The 23,886-nt window shown below is 41.4% G+C and overlaps 2 protein-coding genes across 2 annotated transcripts in view; both read left to right on the forward strand.

Annotated features, from left to right (window-relative positions):
* The window catches only part of SMAP2 (small ArfGAP2), a 44,490-nt gene extending 43,951 nt beyond the window's left edge, over positions 1–539 (forward strand). Inside the window, exon 10 of the mRNA XM_032877410.1 lies at positions 414–539. Within this exon, the coding sequence (XP_032733301.1) occupies positions 414–539 (126 nt within the window). The remainder of the gene's footprint in view (positions 1–413) is intronic.
* Positions 536–23,886, forward strand: part of ZFP69B (ZFP69 zinc finger protein B) — a 33,851-nt gene continuing 10,500 nt past the window's right edge. Inside the window, exons 1-2 of the mRNA XM_032877402.1 lie at positions 536–1,834; positions 22,351–22,759. Of these exons, the coding sequence (XP_032733293.1) occupies positions 22,633–22,759 (127 nt within the window). The 5' untranslated portion in view covers positions 536–1,834; positions 22,351–22,632. The remainder of the gene's footprint in view (positions 1,835–22,350; positions 22,760–23,886) is intronic.

Below are 23,886 nucleotides of genomic sequence, written 5' to 3' on the forward strand. Positions count from 1 at the left end.
GCACTGACAGTCACGACTCTGCTGGAGATAAGACAGGAGCGCTGCTGTGGGGGCTCGGCTGCATACTCTTGGGGCTGGCAAGTTTACAATAGGCCCCTTCTTTTTAGGATGAGAGGCTAGAAAGGAAAAAGAGAATAACGACTCATGCTGCTTTTATGTTGGCTAGCTCCAGGACTGCTTTCCCTCTCTGAGCATTAATCTCTGTCAGCATCTCCCTTCTGGGAAGTCCTTATTTACGTGGTCTGGAGCCCTCAAAATGGTCTATTAAGGTTCAGGGCAGATCTGTACCATAACAATTTCCTTTTGTCTCATTCAACCCCTCCCTGCAGACGGAAGGACTCTTACCCTGCCTTTTTGCAATAATTGGCTGCATGCCCACAGCCGGGTCTGAAAGTCTCCTCTCTCCCTTTCAGATGACCCAGCAGATGGCTGGGATGAACTTCTGTGGAGCCCACGGCATGCTGACCTATGGACAGTCGATGAGCGGCGGAAATGGACAGGCAGCAAATCAGACTCTCAGCCCTCAGATGTGGAAATAAAAACAAAACACCTGTATGGCTACCACTCTCCTCAGTCCTCTCCCTCCCGGTTTTCCTCTTTCCCCAACTCCCCCATCCCATCCCTTTTTCCTACCTCTCTGGTTTAGAAATTGCTCAATCTGTCATTTGGGGTTTGGCATTCTGCCCAGCCCAGCCACTTCCCGGACACGCAGACCTCTCTGTTGCTTTATGTTGTATGTGTCCCCTCGCCATCCCGACTTCCTCTGCAGCCTCAACCCCAGTCCTCTCCTGGCACCAGCACCTTAGGAATTGTTGGCAGAAGGCACTTAAACTGTGGGAGAAAGGTGCAGACCTTTGAATACCTTTCCCCTGAGGTTAAACCTCCTATCAGACTCTCAGAAAGGTCTGGAGGTGTTGTCTTTTAGGCAAAGAGGGGAGGGTTTAGAGGTACTTATGTATGTGTTGCTAGGCTGTTTCTACACGTTTGAATTTTTGGTTGAAGAGGGAGATATCATGCTCCCATAATTTATGGGAGTGAAGAAAGTACTGAAATCAAATTAAATACTCCTTGGGTCTTAGGTCACGTTGGCCCTAGCCCTGGGCTGAGGCAAACCCCCTTCTGTGGGGATAAGCAAAAATATTACTCTACTTTGCCCTGAATTGCTTTCTGGATCTGAGGCTTCAGGACTCATTGCTTCAGTCAGCCTTTATTAGCACCAAAGACTTCACAAAGGTCCCACACAAGAACACACCCCTGCCCCACCTCTATCCTACATGCAGTGGGATCTGGCTCTATGGCTGGAGGACCAGCCCCTCCAGTGGGAATGCAGAGCTTAACGTGTGTACTGCTTGTGTGTGTGTGTGTGTGTGTGTGTGTGTGTGTGTGTATTTCACCTCCCACTCTTTCCCCATCTGCTCTGGGTGTTTTTGTTTTTGTTTGAGGTTTACACAGAGAGGAGTTAATTTATCAACAGCCTGAAACTGTTGCCACTTTTTCGTATAGTTTAAAAAAAAATTGCAATCTCATGCACAGCTCCCTTCCTCCTCCCCCACCCTCCCGATCTGCCAATCACCCTTTCATGCCTGTGTATCCCAGGCCTCTCTGTTTCCCCACCTCCTCCAGATGTGTGAGGCAGAGAGCCTGGACAGCTTTCCTGTCAGTCATTGTTCACCCTACTTGAAAATTAAAACAAGAAAACTTTGCTTAAGAGATTTCACCTGTGGGAACCACAATTCCTGGTTGCCTTTCTCCTGTGTATGTGTAAATTCCTTAATAAATATTGCAGGGAAGGACCCTTTGCTTGGCTGTTAATGTGTGTCACTCATGGAGGAGGGTGAGTTGCATCTTGGTTTCCTGCTTTCCAGTCGTAGTTCCCCCACTTCCTGTATTTTAAAAAATTTTATACTGGGAATGCCCAAGGACCAGGCCCAGGCTCAAGGAGTCAGAGAGGGGACCTTTGTCCTTTGCCCAGTGGTGTCTGGAGTTGTAAGCTGAGGAAACTGTGGATATCTGCTCCTGCTAGAGCCACAGAACATCGAAACTAGAAGTCCTTTTCTCCCCCACCAGACAGAGAAGCTGAGACCCACTTCCTTTCCTCCCTCCCTGCCTTCTTTCCTTTGAGTACACCTTTTAAATATTTCAGAGGTAAATGAGAGGATAGCTCAGTGGCAAAGGAAGTAAGCTCTGGATCTGGCTGCCAAAATTCATGTCCCTTTCTGTGCAAGCTGCTGAACCCTTGGGTTTCAGTGTAAAATGGAGCCTAATGGTCATATTTAAGGTCAAATGAAGCAATTCCTGTGGTACATTCTGCACAGTATCAGACCCTTAGCATTCGACTATTAACAAGTATCACGTGCCAGACCTGTGTTGGGCATTCATTCAACAGATATTTAATAAGTGTTTTTACAGTGTGCCAAACACTGTCATAGGCTCTGGAATAAAGCAGTGAATCAATACTTACCAATTTCATGGGATGTATGGGTAGGACAGACAATAAACAAGTAAATAAACTGTTTAATTTTAGATACAAGATAAGATGAGTAAAGGGGAGAGTGTGGGTGTGGAACCTCTAAGATGGAGTAGTCAGGAAGTGACATTTGAACTGAGACCTGACTAAGCAGCCACTTGTGTGGAGATCTGGAAAAAGAATAGAGCAAGTGTAAATGTCTGCTCTGGAAATTGTTTGGCTGGAGGAATCAATCTGGGAGTCATCAGGGTATGGATGCTATATAAAGCCATGAGATCAGATGAAATACCTAAGGAGAAAGCGCAGAGAGAAGAGGACTCTGCCTTGGGGGCCCATCAGCTTTTAGAATTTGGGAAGAACAGTTGAGGAAAAATGAACCTGACATAGTTCCTGCTCTTAAGAAGCTCACAGTCTCATGGGGCAACAGACGTAGAATTGCTTAGATGGCATATTATGGGAGCCAGGGGGCCTCTAGCCCAGTCAGGGGAATCTCTAAGGATAAGGGCATTGAGTTGAGTCCCAAAGGAGAGGTAGTAGTTAACCAGCAGGTTGGATGGGAATAGGGAGAAGAACATTCCAGGCAGTAGCACTCTGTGAACAAAGACCAAGACACCTACAAGAGCACAGCTCATTTGGGGAAGCGCAAGCAATGCAATGTTTGTAAGGTCTGGCGTGAGATGGTATGGGGAGAGATGAGACTGCGGTGTGGCCAGCCCAGACCATGGGCGTGTCCTATACCCTTGGAGGGAGTTTGGCCTTAGTGTTAGGAATGGTGGAGGGACATGGTCAGAGTTGAGTTTTAGGCAGCTCACCCGTGCATTGCGGCGAACAGTGTGTTTGAGGGAACAAGCCCAGACTTAGGGGAGCAGTGAGATGACAAAAGTTGAACTAGGGCCATGGTAGGTGGGGGGAGGAGGGATGGAGTGGCTCAAAGCAGGCTTTTGAGCTGCTTATGAGGCATGGGAGATGCTAAAAGGCGTTCCACAAAAATGTTGAAATAAGTGGGAAAGACTGCATGTTCTATCACCTCTTGTGCATCTAGAATATAATATCCACATAGTAATGGCTCTGGAAAGTCCCATGGTAAAGACTTAAAAAAAAAAAAAAAGACACAATAAATTTTATTTAAGGCAGTTTTAGGCTCACAGCAAAATGGAGTGGAAAGTACAGAGAGTTCCCATATGCCCCCTGTTCCCCATTCCCACAGCTTCCTTCACTATTGGTATTCTGTGCCACAGTGGTACAAATCCTCTGTGCTCTGCCTGCTCATCCCTCCCTCTTCTCTAGCCCCTGGCAACCACCGAGATACATACACAAACACACACACACACACACACACACACACACACACTTTATTTTGTTTTGTTTTTTTAACTGTCTCCATAGATTTTTCAGAACGTCATGTAGTTGGAGTCATGAAATATGTAGCATTTTCAGATTGGCTTCTTTCACTAAGAAATATGCATTTAAGATTCTTCCATGTCTCTTCGTGGTTTGAGAGCTCATTTCTTTGGAGCAATGAATAGTATTTCATTGTCTGGATATACCATGTTTTATCAATTACTGACAGACATCTTGGTTGCTTCCAAGTTTTGGCAATTGTAAAGTTGGTGTAAACATTCAAGTGCAGGTTTTTGTGTGGGCACAACTTTTCCAGTCATTTGGGTAAATAATATGGAGTATGATCACTGGATCATATATCAAGAGTATGATTACTTTTATAAGAAGCTGCCAACCTCTTTTCCAAAGTGGCTGAACTATGTTGCATTCCCATCAGCAATGAATGAGAGTTCCTATTGCTCTGCAGCCTCGTCAGCATCTAGTGCTGTCAGTATTTTTAATTTTGGCCATTCTAATAAGTGCATAGTAGTATGTCATTGTTTTAGTGTGCAGTCCCCTAGTTCAAATATGTTGAACGTTTTTTCAGATGCTTACTTTGCATCTGTATACCTTCCTTAGTGAGGTGTCTGTTGAGGTCTTTGCTTATTTTAAAAATTAGGTTGTTTTCTTAGTATTGAGTTATAAAAGTTATTTCTGTATTTTAGATAACAGTCCTTTTTCAGAGGTGTCTAGTTTCTCCCAGACTGTGGCTTGTCTTCTCATTCTCTTGAGTAAAGACCCCTTTTTTTTGTGGTTTTCTAGCATTTACCAAGATTTATTTTTCCATGAAATTCATTTTTTTCTGGAATACCTCATAACCATAGAATATTATTTGGGAAAAACAACCAGAAAAAGTATTTCAGGAAGTAGAATGGGGATGAGATGTGGGATGGAGGGAGAGAAAGGAATCAAATCTCCCATGTTCCTAGCGTGAGCGAGAAAGAATTTACAGGAGGAGAAGCTGACTTTCCCCTCTTAGAGGGTAGATGTAGGAAATTAGAAGTTTGGTTTTAGGCATGTTGAATTTGCAATGCCTGTAATATATTCAGGTTTGGTTGACCAGCTAGAAATGGATTTGAGTCTGAGGTTTGTTCAAGGAAGAAGCTAAGATGGAGAAATGAACTTGACAGTCAGCCCCATGGAGGTGGTAATTGACGCCATGGGAGTGGAGGGGATCATATAGGATGGATTTTTAAAATACTGTGCCACTGGGCACAGTATCTTGGGGGAAAGTACTAATTTCTAATCAGGGTTAAGGAGGAAAGCCCCAAGAAGGAGAGGAGGTGGTATGGGAATGAGGAGGAGGAGCAATTAAGGAAAGCAAAGCAAAACAAAAAACTCCAAGGAAGGGCAATGTCAAGGAACCCTAGGGACTAGAATATCAGGGAGGGATGATCACGAATATCAAGTTAGTAGGAAAATCCATTGAGATACAGACTGATAAAAGGACTATTGAATTCAGCATTTGGAAACTTCTGCAGGAGCAGTTTTAGTGGAATGGTAGGTTGAAGAGTGAATTGAAGGAGTTGAAAAAGTAGAGAAACAGGCTCTATTCAGTTAAATATACATGTTAGGTTTTAAGGGTTACTCTTAAGAATAGAAATAGAGTGTAAATCACCAATCAATGAAGAGGGAATCTTAGAATAAGACGATGCAAATAAACAAAAATATCAAGCCTCTCCCTCAAGCTTCAGACAGTAAGAAGAAAAAGTAAGCATAGAGAGGTGCCTGGGTGGCTCAGTTGGTTAAGCATCCAACCCTTGGTTTCAAATCAGGTCTTGATTTCAGGGTCGTGAGATTGAGCCCCAGGTTGGCTCCATGCTCAGCATGGCGTCTGCTTGAGATTCTTTCCCTTTCCTCCCTCTGTCCCCCTGCCCACTCACACGCTTGCACATGCGTGCTTTCTCGCTCTTAAATCTTTCTTAAAAAGTAAGCATAGAAAAGTGGAACAAATAGAAGTAAAAATGCAATAAATGGGCTATTAAAGATATGAGATTGTCAGATTGGATAATTAAAATAAATTCTTTGGCATCCTAGACCTTTCTTCTAAGACCACTTTCCTTCAACTGAAGTATATCCTTTGAAGCTCCTTTAGTGAAGGTCTCTTTGAGTCTTGTCTGAAGTATAAGGATAGGAAAATGTTTAAAATAAAAGAATGGAAAAAGAAAGAGCAGGCAAATAATCAAAAGTCAGCAGGGATCAGTATATTGACAAAATGGACTTTCAGACAGCATTATTAGAAACAGGATTTCTATGTAATAATTAAAGGTTCAATTCAAAAGGAAAATATTATTCTAAACCAGTATGCATTTTACAGCCTCAAAGTAAAGCAAAAATTTATAGAATTTCAAGGAGAAAGAGACAATCTACCATCAGTGCATAAAACAAGCTCCACCAGGCTTTTTTTGTAGGTACTGAGAGTCTAATGCAAAGGACCTAAAAGAGCATGATGATTTTGGAAGAAACAAACATTTGGAGAGACAATACTACCAGATTTTAAGATTTGTTATGAAACTAGAGTAAGACTGTAGAACTGGTACAAAATAGACATAGACCAACAGAATAGAATACAGAACCCAATACACATTGATTTATGAAAGTGGCAATGCAGAGCAGTGAAAAGAACAGTTATCCCAATAAAGGATGCTGGAACATTAGACATACAGACAGGAAAAAAGTGAAAGTCGACCCTCTACCTCACACCATAATGAAAATGAATTCTAGATGGACTGCACATCTGAATGTGAAATCAAAATGGTAAAGCTCCTAAGACATAATAGAGAATATCTCATTCCTGGCAGAAGGAAAAACACTGAAACAGGACTTAAAAAGCACTAATCATGAAGAGATTTATAAAGTTGGCTAGATTAAAAATAAGAACTGTTTATCAAAAGATTCCATTAAGACAGTGGAAAGGCTTGCCACAGAATTAGAGAATATATTTGAAACACATGATAAAGGGCTTACATCCACAATACATGTAGAACTCCTGCAAAATAAGAGACAGCCGACATAGTGAAAACTAGGCAATAGAGGCCTGACTGGTCGCTTCAGGGGGTGACCCAAATGACTAACAATTACATGAAGACATGCCCAAGCTCATTAGTAATTAGTGAAGTACGAATAAAACCACAGCAAGACATTACTAAACACCTACCAGATGGCTAAAATGGAAAAAGATGATCCAAGTGTTGACAAGAATGTAGGAGCAATGGGAACTCTCCTACACAACTGGTGGGGGTACAAACAGATGCAAGTACCCAAATGTCCATCAGCAGAAGAATGAATAAACTGTGATATATTGATACAACAGAATACTAAACAGCAATGGAAATGATCAAACTATAGTTCTATACAACCACACAGAGGAATCTCACAAGCTTAATGTTGAACACATTTTTCACTATATCATTGTTTTACCCCTAAATATTTGAGCATGCCCTTCCTAAGAATGATAATAGTCTCCTATATAACCACAATACAATTTTCATACTATTGTAAATTAATAATTTCATATCACCCAAAATTCAGTCCATTTTCAATTTTTGCCACTTATCCTAAGAATGTCTTTTGTTGCTTTTTTTTTTTTTTTTTTAAAGCCAAGGTTCGATCTAGGTTTAGGCACTGTAGTTGGTTGCTATGTCTATTTGATTTCTTTCTGTTTGGAACAGTGCCATCTTCTTTCCTCATGCCATCGGCTTTTTGAAGGGCTCGAGCCAACTGGTAGAAAGTTCTACATTTTTTATCTACCTGGAAACTGAAAATTAGGCCTAGAGGCCCAATTAGATTCAGGTTAAATATGTTGGCAGGAATATCTCATAGTTTATTTTGGGTACATCATATCATACCAAACAGCAAATAATACCTGGAGGAAGGGGCTTATGTATACAGTCACTGGCAAAAAGAAGATGCATTCAAATGAAAATATTAAGGGTGTTCAATCAAGAAGAGAAGGATATAATTTATAGTATAGCTGTATTTATTAATAGGGATGCACCTACCACAGAGCTTAGATTTAATGTCATGCATCCAGCATCTGGGCATGCTTTACAGATAAAACTAAACATAATATTGACCAATCCAGGAACCTGAGATGATGGAAGTCCTTTGTCTAATGTGGAGAAAATTTATCCAAGACTCGGAATTCTGGGATGAATTACCAAATATGTCACCCCTTTTTCCAACCTATCCCTAGAAGAGCCCTGAAGATATTATCTTTACCAAAGGCTTGAGGTATCTTTTGTTATAGAAGTACTAGAATAATTAAAACATGACTTAGCAGGTGTTCCCTGTAGGTCAAGAATGCTAGTGACATGTACTTCCTATTTTCGGGGAAGTTGGGATATTCCAAAATAGAAGTCTTTAACAGTGACCTGCATGCAATTTATGATAATCAGATCGGACACTAAGATCTTTAGAGGTGATTAATTGGGATAGAGTCCCAGATAAATGGCTGCACACTAAAGTCTTATTTGACTGTGTAGCAAAAATTTCTCCAGGCCTAGAGAGAGATGTCATCAAGATAGAAATGCAGCCCTGCATTCTGTTGTTAGACCAGCACTAGTTCACAGATCTAGAGCTGATTGAATAATGTGGAGGCCAGGTATCCTTGAAGGGGGAGCTTAGTAAGACCCCTGTAAAAGCACATACTCCTAGCTCTTCCCAAAGGGACCCATTACCATTTTATCTGGGTAACTACACCAGGGCAACTATGCGAACACTTGGGCAACGTTGGGATACTAGCTGTTAGATATCACTAATTCCTGAGTACCCAAAATGCTACTGTCCGTAAGTTTGGGTGGGAGCTTATGGGGATCAGGTAATGGAGTTTTACCCAATTCAGCCTCACCATAGGCCTGGTGGAATCTTAAGCCCTTAAGTTCATGCGTGTTTAGTTGGAAAAACTGTCTTTAGCAACTGATGGAATTCCCACATTGGTTTGTTGACCTGTGAAGTAAGAACTCCTAAGAAATGAATGGAGAAGAGGAAGCTCCTAGAGCTCTTCCATGCCAAACTAATGAGTCAGTAACAGTACTACATCTCTGGGGAAATTGTAGAGATTACTGTGACCAGAGAGACATAACAGATGCATTGTGATGCTTCCCATACTAAGAGCTCCAGACTGAGTGATACCCACTGCAGCTGCTCTTCCAGAACTCATTTCCTTATTGAATCAAACCAGGATAGTGCATGACACTTGATAGACAACCAATACCATGATAATTTGTGAGAGGGCATCTATCCCTTTTGTATATATTTTGACAAAAATATCAGAAGCAGTTTGGCCCCACCTGATAGAACAGCAGTATGAGTTTACCCTTCCTTCTGGAGAATATGCCAGCTCTTAGATCTATGCCACACGTAGTCTATAGAGGCCTTGACTGCATCACTATGGTAGATTATATTTTCCAGAGATGGCTCACCGATGTATATCCCATCACACATGTTCATCTTATAAGATGATGTTGGCATTCTTCCATTGAAAGGTGGGATCATTTTCTCTCCCCTTGAATAAGTAGAACTTCATAATTGCCTTGACCAATAGAATGCAGCAGATACGACCCAGTGTGACCCCCCGAGGCTAGGTTGTGAAAGGGAAATATGGCTTACCATTCCCCATCCACCTCGGGTTTCTTGCCCTTCAAACTCAGCCACCACATTTGGTAATGAATAAAACTTCAGATGATTCCAGCATTTTGCCTTTGAGTTTTTCAGTTAGGCTCCCAATGTCATAGAGCAAAGGCAAACTGTCTGCTCTGTGCCCTGTCTAAATTCTTGATTCATGGAATCTATGAAAGATTGTAAATGACTCTTGTTGTTTTAAGCAGGAAGTAATAGGCTATCTGTACCATAATCCAATCTATAGGGAATCCAGCCACATCAATGAATTATTTTAGGCATGTTGGAATAACCCCTTTAAAGTCCTGAACTCTCTACCCTCTGTATTAAAAGAGAAGTACAGTACTTGGTAGTCTCTTTGGATTTGTTAAGAACATGTATTGTTGATGGGTGTGTTAGTCCAGCCAATTATTGCACTGACCTGAAAGGCAGTCTACTTCAAGTAGAGCCCAGAAAAGGGTCTCTTCTAGTTCAGGCTATGGGCAGCTCTGCCTACAACCCTTATGATTTCTTACATCAGTAGCAGATCAGAATACTGAATGGAGACTCTTACAGCCCCAATTAAAGAACCAGCAAGGAGGCAACTATGGATTTTGAAGCTATGCCCTCTTTGGCAAGTAACTATTTCCCCACTTGGCCCTGGTGGGGATTGAATCCCAGATCATGAGACTTAGGTGCCTTGAGACCAGAGCTGCCCATCATGAACTGGGCGGTGGTCTGCCTGGGCCATATCCTTGGGGAACACCCAGTATCAATAATACTTAGATCTTTTTCTCATAGGCCAATTGGAGTCATTGGAGACTTTTTTTTTTTTCTAATTTGTTGCCCAGGGAATATAGATAGACCTGAGTGGAAGCATTCTGGAAAGAAGGTTGGGAGTCTTGAGTTCAATGTGTACATTTTCCTTTAACCTTGCCCCATTGTCTCTTCCACTGCTTCAAGTGCGCCTGGTGTCCTTCAGTTCAGAGACTCTTCTATTATCCTCCCCTGAGACTACTCTTCCAGTCCCCTGCAGAGAAGTAAAAGGATAGTCACTTTGACTACATAGTGTAGAGGTATTGGAAATCTAACTGCTTCTGCAACAAATTTGTAATCAATATTCTTTTTTTAACATCACTTTCCCCATTTTCAGAGGTACCCAAGGCAACTCATTGCTTTGCTTTTTGGGATTCTGCAATGTAAATTGGATTGCTTCTTGGCTTTCTCCACTGCTTGCCTCATATCCAACCTTTTCAGAACTCATAAGTCTGTCATCATTAATCCATCCATTTTCTAGTTTCCAAAGTTTTGGGGGTTTTTTTGTTTTTGTTTTTTTCCTCTTCTCCATTCAGTTTGTCCCTGTGAGTTTATGGCTTTGGTTTCAAATCCCTTTCTCTGTGTTATGATGGGATCTTCTGAGGGAGTGGAGCCAAATACATGCATTGCATCTGTTTCCGTTGGTTAGACTGTAAGATCACAAGATAAAGACTGGGAAGGCAGAAAGGCCAGGGGATGAGACCCGTTTTTGTGAGGGCGTGTTGTTTTCCCACAGGAGGGAATTGCAGACTTAGAGCCTCAAAGTAAAGTGTACCTATGGGATGGGGGTTGTGACCACAGTCCTTGAGAAGTACCATATTGTCCAGTACTTTCTCCTTAAGAGAGTTCAAGTTAGGGGCCCCTGGATGGCTCAGTGGGTTAAGCCTCTGCCTTCAGCTCAGGTCATGATCTCAGGGTCCTTCCCTCCCCACTCTCTGCCTGCCTCTCTGTCTACTTGTGATCTCTCTCTCTCTCTGTCAACTAGATGGATAAAATCTTTAAAAAGAGAGAGAGAGAGAGTTATTTACAAATTGAGTTCTGAATTTCTCTGACTGTTCCATAAAATGTGTCACAAAACTATAGTGTCTGGTTTATTCATTTTGTGGGGACTTAAGCAAAGCAAGATGAAGATGGCTTTGTTCTGTCCCATTGTGTCCAAGGATGGAGAAGGGGCATTAGCTTTGAGGACCTACCTCTAGTGAAATGAGTAGCTGCAAACATAAAAGTCTGAAGATTGTTCCAAAGAAGATCAGAGAAGAGAGAATAACTTCTGTTTACTCTCATGTATAAGTGAAGTTGTCCCCTGAAAAGAAAGGAGGACTCTAGCAAAATTCTGGATAATTTAAGTGAGGCAGCAAGATGATTTATAAGCTGAATGAATTTACTAGAGGAAGTTCAGAACCAGGGGTGACTGTGGCTTTGAAAGACAACTTTGTTACATATTTATCTTTTTAATTGTTTAATTAAAGTGTACCCTATGTATAGGAAAGTACACAAATTATAATTGTATAGCTTGATAAATGGTCTATGTATTCATTTTAATATGTACTAAAAGAATTAGAACTGGTACATTAAAATTGTAATTTCAAGGTTATTGCTTGGGATGAGGGTAATGCCGCCTGGTAAGACATGATAACTCACCTTACAAGGAATGTGTAACTTACAGGATCATTGTTTACGCTTTCAGTGACTGATCTGGGTTCTCTTCGAAGCAGATTCTGAGACAAGGATGGAGTGCAAGTAGTGGATTTGGGAAACACAGGAAATACCAATCAGGAAGTGGGGGAAATAAGACAGGCAAAGATAGGCAGCCAGTAAAACGCATACTGTTAAACTAGTTGCCACTGTCGGAGACAGATTAGTCTCACCAAAACTCTGGGAAACTGCAAAATACAGACCTCAGAATTATGCCACCTAGTGGTGACCAGACTGGGCATTCTCTTACCAACGCCAAGAGTCATTGGTGTAGGAGGGCTGGTGGTTGTGGTGGTGGGAGGGTAGTCAATGTTAATTCCTAGACATTGGAGGCAGCCCAGCTTCAGGCAGAGAGGTGCAGACACTGGCAACTGACATCCACTGGAGCACACTGGAAGGTCTGAAGGATATGGCACAGGACACAGATAGCATTAGCTACCATAACTACATTTTCCATCCAAAATGCTTGGAAACATGGATAATATAGATGATCCTGAGTGCTAGCCTGGATTTCTTCTGCATTCTCTTCAGCATTCATCTGCTAGAAGTTGACAATCACTTGTTAACAGAAAATGTGTGGAAGGCTGTATCATTGTAAATTGGAATTGGGCCTGACTCTCTATTGATAACATTAATTTCCTTTTAACCCGATCATAAATCAGTGGTTTAAAAAAATGGCATTTCTAAGAGATAAGACTAAAAATTGTAATGAAAATATGAACAGTTGTGGTGTCTTGAATGAAATACAGTGTTTATGCCCAAGGAGAACCTGGGGATGAATGTATATGACAAGTACCTACTGAAGCTGTTAAGATCGTCAGTCATCTGAGAGTGCGACCCTGAAGTCTCACTTTCTCTCAGTTCCGTGAAGAGATGGACAATGATTCGAAACAGCTTCTGTTTCATTCAGAAGCTCATTGGTTCTCCCACAGAAGAACCCCCATTTGTCTCTTCAAGATGATAAAATGACTTCCTGTTTCTGGAACACATGTACTTTGTGGGAGCATGTGCCTAAGAAGCACTGGCTCAGGATATAGTTATCACTTTGTGAAAATGTGTGAAGGAAACCTAACTCAAAATGGATTCGGGAAGCCATGAAAGGAGGGCTCTCACTAGCATCACTAGTCACAGCTTGCCTAGTCCAACAGGAAGAAGGGAGATGTCCAACAGGAAGACGAGGTGCCTGGCAATAGCCCGTGAGAGGCCACCACCACTTCCACCTCCTGCAAGCCAGTGAGAAGCTACCACCACCTGAACTCTCGCTTTCCTTCAATGCATTTTGGTTCAAAACAGCCCCTCCCAACTTCCTTCTTTCCTCTATAAAAGGATGCTCTCCTCCTTTGTTCTTTGGACCTGCCTGTTCTTCGGACCTGTTCTTCTTTGCTTATCCTGAATTGCAATTTCTCTGTTATTCCAAATAAACTCGATTTTGCCAGCTGAATTACTTAGTTTTCTCTTTCAAAATGTTGACAACTTGAACAATCTAAATTCAGACCTGCAAGGCAAGGTTTGTACCTGTTTTCCACTTTAAGGATGGAGTGCATTAAATTCAATATTGTGTAACTGGAGTTGGGGGCATGCCTCTTTAAGAGTGAGCTGGGACCTTTTCTTTGGATGATATGGTTAATAACTCAACTGAACTAGTCCCTGAGTCTATATTTTGAAGATTATGAAGAGACATATGAAAGACTTGATAAAATGTCTTCATAAGGGTTTTCTGATCTAATGGACTAGGTGAGGAGATTTTCCCCAACATCTATGTAGACATAAGCAAATATTTTGAAGAATGTATTCTAGATATTGAATTAGATGTCCTATTGGGATAATTTTGGTGAGTTTCTAGCTCCATGAAAGAATACAGTTAAGTATCTTGCCATCATACACTATGCATGGATTTCCAGCGATGGCTCATATCAAAATGGAAAAACAGAAACTTATTAATATAGAAGCTCATTTCTTTCTTTCTTTCTTTTTTTTTTTTTAAACTAAGGGACATGAACCTAAATCTCTCCTCCCTTTTGAGTTGATAAACAATTCTATTCTTTGCATTAAGAAATTTATTTTCAGATATGTACTTTAAAAATTGACTGGGTTTAGGGGACACCCGGGTGGCTCAGTCAGTTAAGCATTTGCCTTTGGCTCAGGTCATGATCCTGGGGCCTTGGGATCAAGTCCTGCATCAGGCTCCCTGCTCAGCGGGGAGTCTGCTGCTTCTCCCTTTCCCTGCATCTCCCCTTGCTTGTGCTTTCTCTCTCTCTGATAATTAAGAAAAATCTTATAAAAATAAAATAATTTTTTTAAAAAAATTGACTGGATTTAGTAATTGTTTTATTTATTTAAAAGTTTAATTTCTTCTGGGTGGCTCAGTCAGCTGGGCATCTGCCTTTGGCTCAGGCTGTGATCCCTGCATCCTGGGATTGAGCACCGGGCATCGGGCTCCCTGCTGAGCAGGAAGCTTCTCCCTCTCTCTCTGCCCTCTCTTCTCTCTCCCTCTCTCTCTGCCCCTGCCCCTCCATTCGTGCTCTCTCTCTCTCAAATAAACAAATAAAATCTTAAAAATATTTAAAAGTTTAATTTCTTGGATTTAATATTTTTATCATATTTTATGGCATTGCTGCTTTCCTATTTACAGTAGACAAATCATTCTCTTGTTGAGTACATTTGTTGAAATAAAAAAGGGATGTGAGAGCTTCAGTGGGATACAGCTAACATCATTTGGGATAAATCCCCAGTTCGAGCTTACGGTTATAATAGCCTGCTTCTAGATCATGTTATATTGCTTTTGTTTCATTGTACATGTCAACAACCTAGTATGTATTTTTCTTTATACCCTATATTCACATAATCCTCACTATTGTGTATGCATATATATGTGTGCATATGCACACACAATTACATATTGATGGGATAATTATTAGGCTTAATCATATGAAATTGCCTTTTTATATGTTGAAATTGATTACATACCAGGAAGCTCATATGGTTTAATCTAATATTTTCTCACTTAAAAATATCTCATGGAGGGGTGCCTGGGTGGCTCTGTCGGTAAAGTGGCCAACTCTTGATTTTGGCTTAGGTCATGATCTCAGGGTCCTGGAATCAAGCGCTGAAGGGGTTTCTGCACTCAGCAGGGATTCTGCTTGAGAGTCTCTCTCTACCTCTTCCTCTGTCTACCCTCCTCTTCACGTGTGCACTGTCTCTCAAATAAATAAACAAATCTTTTTTAAAAATCCCATGGAAATCCTGCCAAGTGATGTATAGCTCTAATTCTTTTACAAGGCCTTGGTGTGTGGGTATATCATGATTTATTCAGCAGTTTCTGTACTCTTGGGCATTTACCTTCACATTTTCCGCTGGTAGAAATGTTCTGCAGTAAACATCCTCCTACATTTGTCCTTTGTAACAGTGCTTTTGTTTCCAAGGGGGCGTGAATGCTTTGCCAAAAGAGGTATATATTTTTATTTTAAGAGATATTGCCAGATTGATTTCCAAAAGGCTGGTGCATACTTTCTCTCTCTCTCTTTTAATTTTAGTTTTAATTTTTTAAGATTTTATTTATTTACTTGACAGACAGAGATCACAAGCAGGCAGAGAGGCAGGCAGAGAGAGAGGAGGGGAAGCAAGCTCCCTGGATGCGGGGCTTGATACCAGGACCCTGGGATCATGACCTGAGCCGAAGGTAGAGGCTTTAACCCATTGAGCCACCCAGGCGCCCCCATCTCTCTTTTTTCTTAAAGATATATTTATTTGAGAGAGAGAGAGAGAGAGAGAGAGAGAGAGAGAGCACGCATGAGCAAGGGAAGGGGTAGAGGGAAAGGAAGAGGGAGAAAGAAAGACTCTTCAAGCAGATTCCCATGTGGGGCTTGATCCCAGGACCCTGAGATCATGACCTGAGCCAAAATCAAGAATCCAGCATTTAATCAACTGAGCCACTCAGGCACCCTGGTGCAACTTCTATTAGCAATGTATGGGAATAATCTCTCTCTGCATTGCCATTTGCAATAGCTGTTATACTTCTTATTTTTGACCAATTTGGGTAGAAAGCAGTATCTCATTATTACTTTTAATTTCCATGTTTGGCTATTTTTCATATGCTTGCTATTTGGATTTCTCTTCTGTGATTTATTTAATTCTATCCTTTGCCCATTGTACTGTGGAGTTATTTTTTCTCCCTCTGCTCACACCCCCTTTTACGTGGCTGAAGCTAATCTGAGATCAGTAATTGAGATATTGTTATCGACCGTGATTGCCCAGGCATCAGTTATGTGCACTGTTGGTTCTAGATGTGTTGAGTTTAATTGCTATTTCAAATATCTTAATAGTTAGAGAGTGACTTGGCATTACAATGAAAAAACTGTTATGTTCAGAAAGAAACAGAAACCCAGCGACATGAGATGTGATAAAATGGGGCGCCTGGGTGGCTCCATGGGTTAAAGCTTCTGCCTTTGGCTCAGGTCATGATCTCAGGGTCCTGAGATCAAGCCCCGCATCAAGCCCCGCATCGAGCCCCGCATTGAGCCCTGCATCGGGCTACCTGCTCAGAGGGGAGCCTGCTTCCTCCCTCTCTCTCCTCCTGTCTCTCTGCCTACTTGTGATCTCTGTCTATCAAATAAATAAATAAAATCTTTAAGAAAAAACTGATGTGTAAAAAAATCCAAAGAGCTCTTTCATTAAGTGTAACATAAAATTCTAAGCTAAAGAAAGCACTGTGCATTAATTTAATTGCAGGATTTTTTGTATTAGTGCTACATACATAATTGTGTATTTTACCATGAATGGTATTTTAGAGTCAATCAAATACCTGTTTTGTCTGTCATCTGGATTACACATGTATTTCATGTCATACTGACTGTTTCAGACTTCTTTTGCTTACAAAGGTTTTTAATTTGTATATAGTCAAGCATGTTAGTTAGGTTCCCAGACTTGGTTAAAAGCATTTCTCTCACTGTTAAATTATATATGTACTCTCTTGGATTTTCTTGCAAGATTTTTTTTTCTTGTAAGATTTTTGTTCTGTTTTTACATGTAAGGGTTTAATGCAACTGGCATTATTTCTTAATATGTGTTAAGATAGAGATCTATTTTTGTTTTCTCTCAGATTGCTAAATACTAAAATTCTATAAGCTTCATTTATTAAACTACCATATTTGTCACTTACTAAAATCTCATATAAACCAGAACCTATTTTTGGATTCCCAAGTCTGTTACATTGGTGGTGTTTTTTTTTTTTTTTTTTTTTTTTTTTGGTCATTTCTCACCAGTATCATAGTTACATGGCCATAATGACTTTTTGGCATGTTGTAATATCTGGAAGGCAAGTCCTCCATCACTGTCTGTTTCCTTTTCTCTTTCCAAAAAAGAGAATTTTTGTCTCTTTTTGGACCTTATTCTTAAGATCTTTTTATCTAGTTCAGGAATCAAAGTGAAACCCTGTTGGAATTCTAAGAGGAATTGCAATGAAGTTTTATATTACTTGACAGTAATGATCAAATCTCCCTCAAGTGTCATATACTTTTTTACATTTATTCAAATCTTGTTTTATGACTTTTAATAATGCTTGTTTTTACTGCTCTCGTCTACATTTCATTCTAGATGCTTCTTTCTTTCAAGATTTTACTTATTTATTTATTTTAGAGAGAGAGAGAGAGAACATTAGCAGGGGGAGGAGCAGAAGAGAAGGAATAAGCAGACTTTGCCTGAGCAAGGTGCTGGACGTGGGTCTCGATCCCAGGACCCTGAGATCATGACCTGAGCTGAAATCAAGAGTCAGTCATTTAACCAACTGAGCCATCCGGACACTCCTATATGCTCATTTCTAGAGTGAGAAAGATATTTATTTTGTGTGTATTTCTTATGAGGCAAGTCCCTTACATGAAAGTCTCCCACTTATTTTAGTTTTTATTCAAGACTCAGGTTTTTCTAGATGGTCTGTCATATATCATATTATCAGCAAAAGGACACATATAGCTCTAACTGTTCTTTTCCAATATATTTGCTACCTTCCTTATATTATTGTATTTGATAAGTCCTCCAAGACAATGTTAAAAAATAATGCTCTGGCAGATTTCTGATTTTAAGCAAAATGGTTTTAGTGTTGCATCATTTTAGAATACTATTTGCTATGGTCTTTTGTAAATAGTTTTTTTATATTCAAGTAGTTTCCTTCTAGTCTTTTTTTAGTTGGGTTTTCAGTATATTAATCAGAACAATAGTTGACAAAGAGTAAGTGCTCTATAACTACTTGTTAAACAAATAAATGTATATTAGTAATGACTGCTAAATATTATTAATGCCTTTTGATCTTATGATTTTGCTCTTGACCTTGCTTGGTCATATATAGTATGTCTTAAATGCATTGCTGGCTTTATTTCCTAATATTTTATTTGGAATATTTGAAATAATCATAAATTTATCTATTTGGGGTGAGTTATTTTGACACTAGTTTTATCTTGGGGTTTTTTTTTGGTACTTAAAAATCATGTTTTAGCATCTTTCTTGCGTCATTCAATGAATCAAGGAACATGCATATTGTTTCTCAGTCTGGAACACTTCTCCTTTGTTGGGAACTGCCCCCTACTTATGGGGGTGAGTGCCCAGAAACCAGGTCTACTAGGACCCTGCCTGCCCATCTGGTCACCACTCACTGATTAAATGATCTTGCCAAGATCTAGAATTTTGAATTGAGCAACAGACACTAGGAGATGCTAAAACTGAACCATATTAAGTTTGGTGGTATGGAGTGTAGAGGGCAACGCTTTGAGCACTAACCAGATACACTGGTCCCTAACCTTCCACAGACTGGGCTAATCACTTCTTCCTTGGATTCCCAAAGACACTCCAGAATCCTGCCAATTATTATCACCACCACCACCATCATCCTTTTAACTTAGAAAGCAATTCTGGTGAACTTGTTACTTGCAAAGAGGCTTAATCACAAAACTATTTGTAGAGTCACCTCTCTGAATATTTCAAAGCTTAACTTTCCCAAAATTACATGATATCTAACATGTATAGTAGAAATCCCATTTGATATGTTCCTTTTATACACCGGGTGTTTAGTGTCCCAGCCAAATTCAAATTCATGTTGAACCCCCAAAGGGACTATATTTGGAGATAGGGACTCTATGGAAGTATTTAAGGTTGAATGAAGTCATAAGGATAGGGTTAGTGTCTTTATTAGAAGAAATACCAAAGAGCTCCTTCTTTCTTCCCACATACACACAGGAAGAGGTCATGTGAGCACACAGTGAGATGGCTCCCACCTACAAGAGAAGAGGTCTCAGATTGCAACCTATATTGCCAGCACCTTGACTTTGGACCTCCCAACTCCCAAACTGTGAGAGAATAAATTTCTGCTGTTTAAGTCATCCAGTCTGTAGTATTTTATTGCAGCAGCCCAAGCAGACTAACACAATTCCCTCAAATGGCCAACTAGTGATCTAATGTCACTTATTGAAACATCTATCATTACCTCACCAATTTGAAATATCACTTTTTATAATATATTAAGTTTAAATAAATTATCAAGTCTGTTTATGGGCTTCCAAAACCATGTCATTAATTTATGAGTTATTTTGACACTAGTTTTATCTTGATTATTGTCCCTCTATAATACAAGATTATATCTTACATCATATTGGTAGGGCAAGTTTGAATTCATTATTGCTGCACAATTTTATTGGCCATTCTAGAATATCTACCATTCCAAGTAAACTTCAGCATCATTTAACTGAGTAAAAAGAAAAGTTGAGATTTAGTGGAGGATCATTAAAGTGGAGGAAAAGTGACATACTTAGAATGCTCCATTTCAATCCATGAATGTGGTGCTTGTCATAGTCTATCTAAATCAGTAACTTTTGTAGTTTTATTTATAATGTTCCACATAATTCTTATTCTTTGCCATATTTTCCAATGTTTTATTATGAAAATATTCAAACATACAGAAAAGTTGGAGTAATTTTACAGTGTGCATTCATGTATCACTACCTACCATTAACATTTTACTCTATTTTATGTGGTGTTTTTGTTAGGCCATGAATGGGAGCATAGACTGCCTGGATTCACCACCTGCAAAAGGTATCATGCAGGGCAAATTACTTAACTTTTCTTATCTGCCAACTGGGAATTGCCTCAGGGGGTCTTATGAGGACTAAATAGGTTAAATACATAATGCACTGAGAACAAAGCCTCGTGCTCTGTAAATACTGTATGCCAAGTGCATTAAACTCCTTGGGCCGTTATAACTAAATATCATAGACCTGGTGATTTAAATGACAGAAATTTACTTTCTTACATTTGTGCTGCTAGAAGTTCCAGATCAAAGTCTGGCAGGGTCAGTTTAGGGTGAGAACTCTTTCTGGCCTGTAGATGGCACCTTCTTGCTAAATCCTCACATGATCTTTCCTCAGTGCCTACACCTTCAGAGAGTGAGTCCTCTGGTGCCTCTTCTTCTTTTTTTTTTTTTTTTTTTTTTTTTTAAGATTTTATTTATTTATTTATTTGACAGAGAGAGAGAGAGAGCACAAGCAGGCAGAGAGGCAGGCAGAGGCAGACAGAGAAGCAGGCTCCCCACTGAGCAAGGAGCCCGATGCGGGGCTCGATCCCAGGACCCTGAGATCATGACCTGAGCCGAAGGCAGCGGCTTAACCCACTGAGCCACCCAGGTTGGTGCCTCTTCTTTTTAAAAATTTATTTATTTGTCAGAGAGACAGGCACAGAGAGAGAAGGAACACAAGCAGTGGTAGTGAGAGGGAGAAGCAGGCTTGCCGGCGGAGCAAGCAGCCTGATGTGGGGCTCAATTCCAGGACGCCGGGACCATGACATGAGCTGAAGGCAGACACTTAACGACTGAGCCATCCAGGCGCCCCTGGTGCCTCTTCTTATAAGGACACTGATCCTGTGGGACACGGGCCCCACCCTTATTGCTCCATTTAATCGTAATTACTTCCTCACTCCACATACAACTACACCAGGGGTTTAGGGCTTCAACATATGAAATTGCAGAGGTGGGTGGGGAGACACAAACATTCAGTTCACAACAGCTAGCAAGTACATAGTTTCATTTTATTTTCTAAATTTTTTATAAGCTATTGATGTAGAAGTGTTTTTGGAATGATGTACTCCTATTTTGTTGAGGAGACAAAACTCACCAATAAAAGTGCATTAGAGTATAATCATTTTTTAGAGAATACATAAAAATGCATGAAAAAAACATGGGTGTGTGTGTGTGTGTGTGTGTGTGTGTAAGTCTGCACGAAATGTTAGCAATGCTTATCTCTGCTTGATGAGATTCTAGGTAATAATTATTTTTCTTTTGTGTATTTTCTGGCATTTCAGAACTATAAGGAAAGCAATTAACATAAGAATGTATTGATGGCAGCACAAAAAACGACCTGATCATGGTATTCTTTTAGTAAGACACGGGATTCCATTCCATTCTCAGTCTTTTCCACGTACATATGAAGTAAAAGCACTATGGATTCGTTTATAGCAACGTTGTTCGGAAAAAAAGTGATACAGACGTTTCCCTTTTGTTAATGGTTTCCAGTCTCCCCATGGAAACATTCACTCGCTTCCTGCCGGCCGGCCGAGGGCAGACGGCTCTATTCAGTAGATTGGGTGGGGACAAGAGCACCGGCTCCCCCCCTCCTTCCGCAGGAGTGGGGCTGCATCCCCCGCGGTGGGGATGCCGAGCAGCAGCGAGCCTGGAGCCACGGAGCGACCCGGCCGCCGGGCGAGCATCCCGGGAGGCGCCGCGAGCCGGACGCAGCCCGGGAGGACGCTGGGAACCACGCGCGGAGGCCGCTGCCGCGCATGCGCACCGGCCACGGCTGCGCTACGTGGGAGCATCTCCGAGCTGTGCGGAGGGCTGCTGGCCCCGGGTCGAGGGAGCAAGGGCAAGCGGGCGCGCGGACCAGGGGGTGAGCGGGTGTATTGTGCGGGGTCTGGGGCGGGGGCCACGGAAGCGCCGGCTCCGCCCCGCCTGCGGTCCCCCGTGGCGCGTGGTGCGCCCAGGTCGCGCCCAAAGGCTGCGAGGTCCAGGCTTGGAGAAAGCCTTATTCTCTCCGTTGCGGGAGGAAGAGACGGGATTGCAGGGGTTCCGTGATTTGCCTCGGCCAAGTGAGGCGAAGGAGCTGGGATTCAAACCCAGTGCCTTTGGGATTCTAAAATCTCAACTAGTTTAAACATAACTACCTACATCAAAGAACTGGGCTTTCATCATCTCTTTGTGCTTCACGACACCAGCACAGGGGTTTGGACCGCGTGGGCTGCATAGACCCACCATCTCCCTGTATCTTTTGTGAAAAATATTCGCTGATTGGTGTAAGTTCTAGAATTCTGACCGTGCGACTCAGCTTTCTAGATGCTTTTATTGACTGATATTTTCTGTCCAGTATCCCCAGGGTGCTGCTTAGAAACCTGGAGCCTCCAGCTGCCTGCCGAGGAGAGGGATGGAGCTCAAGACGAGAAGGTCCTTGCGAGCCTAGACATTAAAAGGTCCAGACTCTGGATTTTGGTACTGTATGTTCCCTGGGTATGCGAGAGTGGAGGACTCCAGCACAACTGTGAAGCCCGAGGTCCCAGCAGTTTGCTTACCCAAAGTGGCCAAAACCAGATAGGACCTTCTGTCTTGTGGGCTGAGGCAGAGAGCCCCGGAAAGGAGTGCTGAAGTCATCATGCTACAGCAGCTCCTGATCACCCTGCCCGTGGAGGCCAGCACCTGGGTGAAGTTGCGCCATCCAAAGAAGGCCAAGGAGGGGGCGTCCCTGTGGGAGGACGTGACTAAGATGTTTGAAGGAGAAGGTGAGAATAGACTGTTTGGCGGGAAGGAGGAAAGGCAGCGTCCTCTAGTGTGAGAAGGAAGGTAGAGAGCTGAGCAGAAGCATTCTTTGGGGAGGCAATTGGGTAAAAGGTCTCTGGAGTTCTTGATTATGGCTCCTGGCCTGGGGTTTTTCTGAATAGTAGTGGTCAGTTCAACCTGACCCCATGATCTAAGTGTCATGACTGTATATGTTATTTCTTTTCATTTTCCCCATGGGGGTATGGGGCAGGGAAGACTTGCCTTATTTTCTTTATTTTACAGTGGGGAAATTTGAATCAAATGAGAGACCTGTCCAGGCACTTGGTGGCTTGGTCAGAAGTAGAAGGCATCAGGGAAAGTACCAGGTGAGCCTGGAGTATCTTGTGCTAGAAAGCGAGGAAGAGGGCAAAGACTAATGGACGTGTATCAGCAGGATGGCAAGTTTGGACAAACTTGGGACTGTTTAGTATCCAGATTGATTGTAACACCTTGAATTAAAATTCCATAAGTTCATGATGAATCTTAAAATAGAGAAAGGGGAAAGACTCATTTACCAACAGTGGTGGTGATTCATACACTGATTTCTTACTTTGAAAATAAACTGTTATGGGAATGAAGAATGCATTTGCCTTGGATTTTAGATCATTTTCAGTTGCTGAGGAAAAGCTTTTTACTGAAAATAACTGCCAATAAAAAGAGTAGAGGGGCACCTGGATGGCTCAGTGGGTAGGCCTCTGCCTTTGGCTCGGGTCATGATCTCAGGGTCCTGGGATCGAGCCCCGCATTGGGCTCTCTGCTCGGTGGGGAGCCTACTTCCTTCTTTCTCTCTGCCTGCCTCTCTGCCTGCTTGTGATCTCTGTCTGTCAAATAAATAAATAAAATCTTAAAAAAAAAAAAAGAGTAGAAGGAACAAAAGACTAGTTTGCTATAAATGAAATAATTGAAAAGCTAATGGGGAATAGGGCATTCCCAGGATGCCAAAGTACTGCCCCCATAAATTACTTGCTAAAGGAAAGAATATTCTTTTCCAATGGCAATATCTGGTGGTTACTGTTTTTGGTTTTGTTTGTTTGTTTGTTTGTTTAAGATTTTTATTTATTTACTTGGGAGGAAGAAGAAGAAGCAGGAA

Source organism: Lontra canadensis, unplaced genomic scaffold, assembly GCF_010015895.1.
Source record: "Lontra canadensis isolate GAN:19392208 unplaced genomic scaffold, GSC_riverotter_1.0 scaffold60, whole genome shotgun sequence".
Taxonomy (NCBI): Eukaryota; Metazoa; Chordata; class Mammalia; order Carnivora; family Mustelidae; genus Lontra; species Lontra canadensis.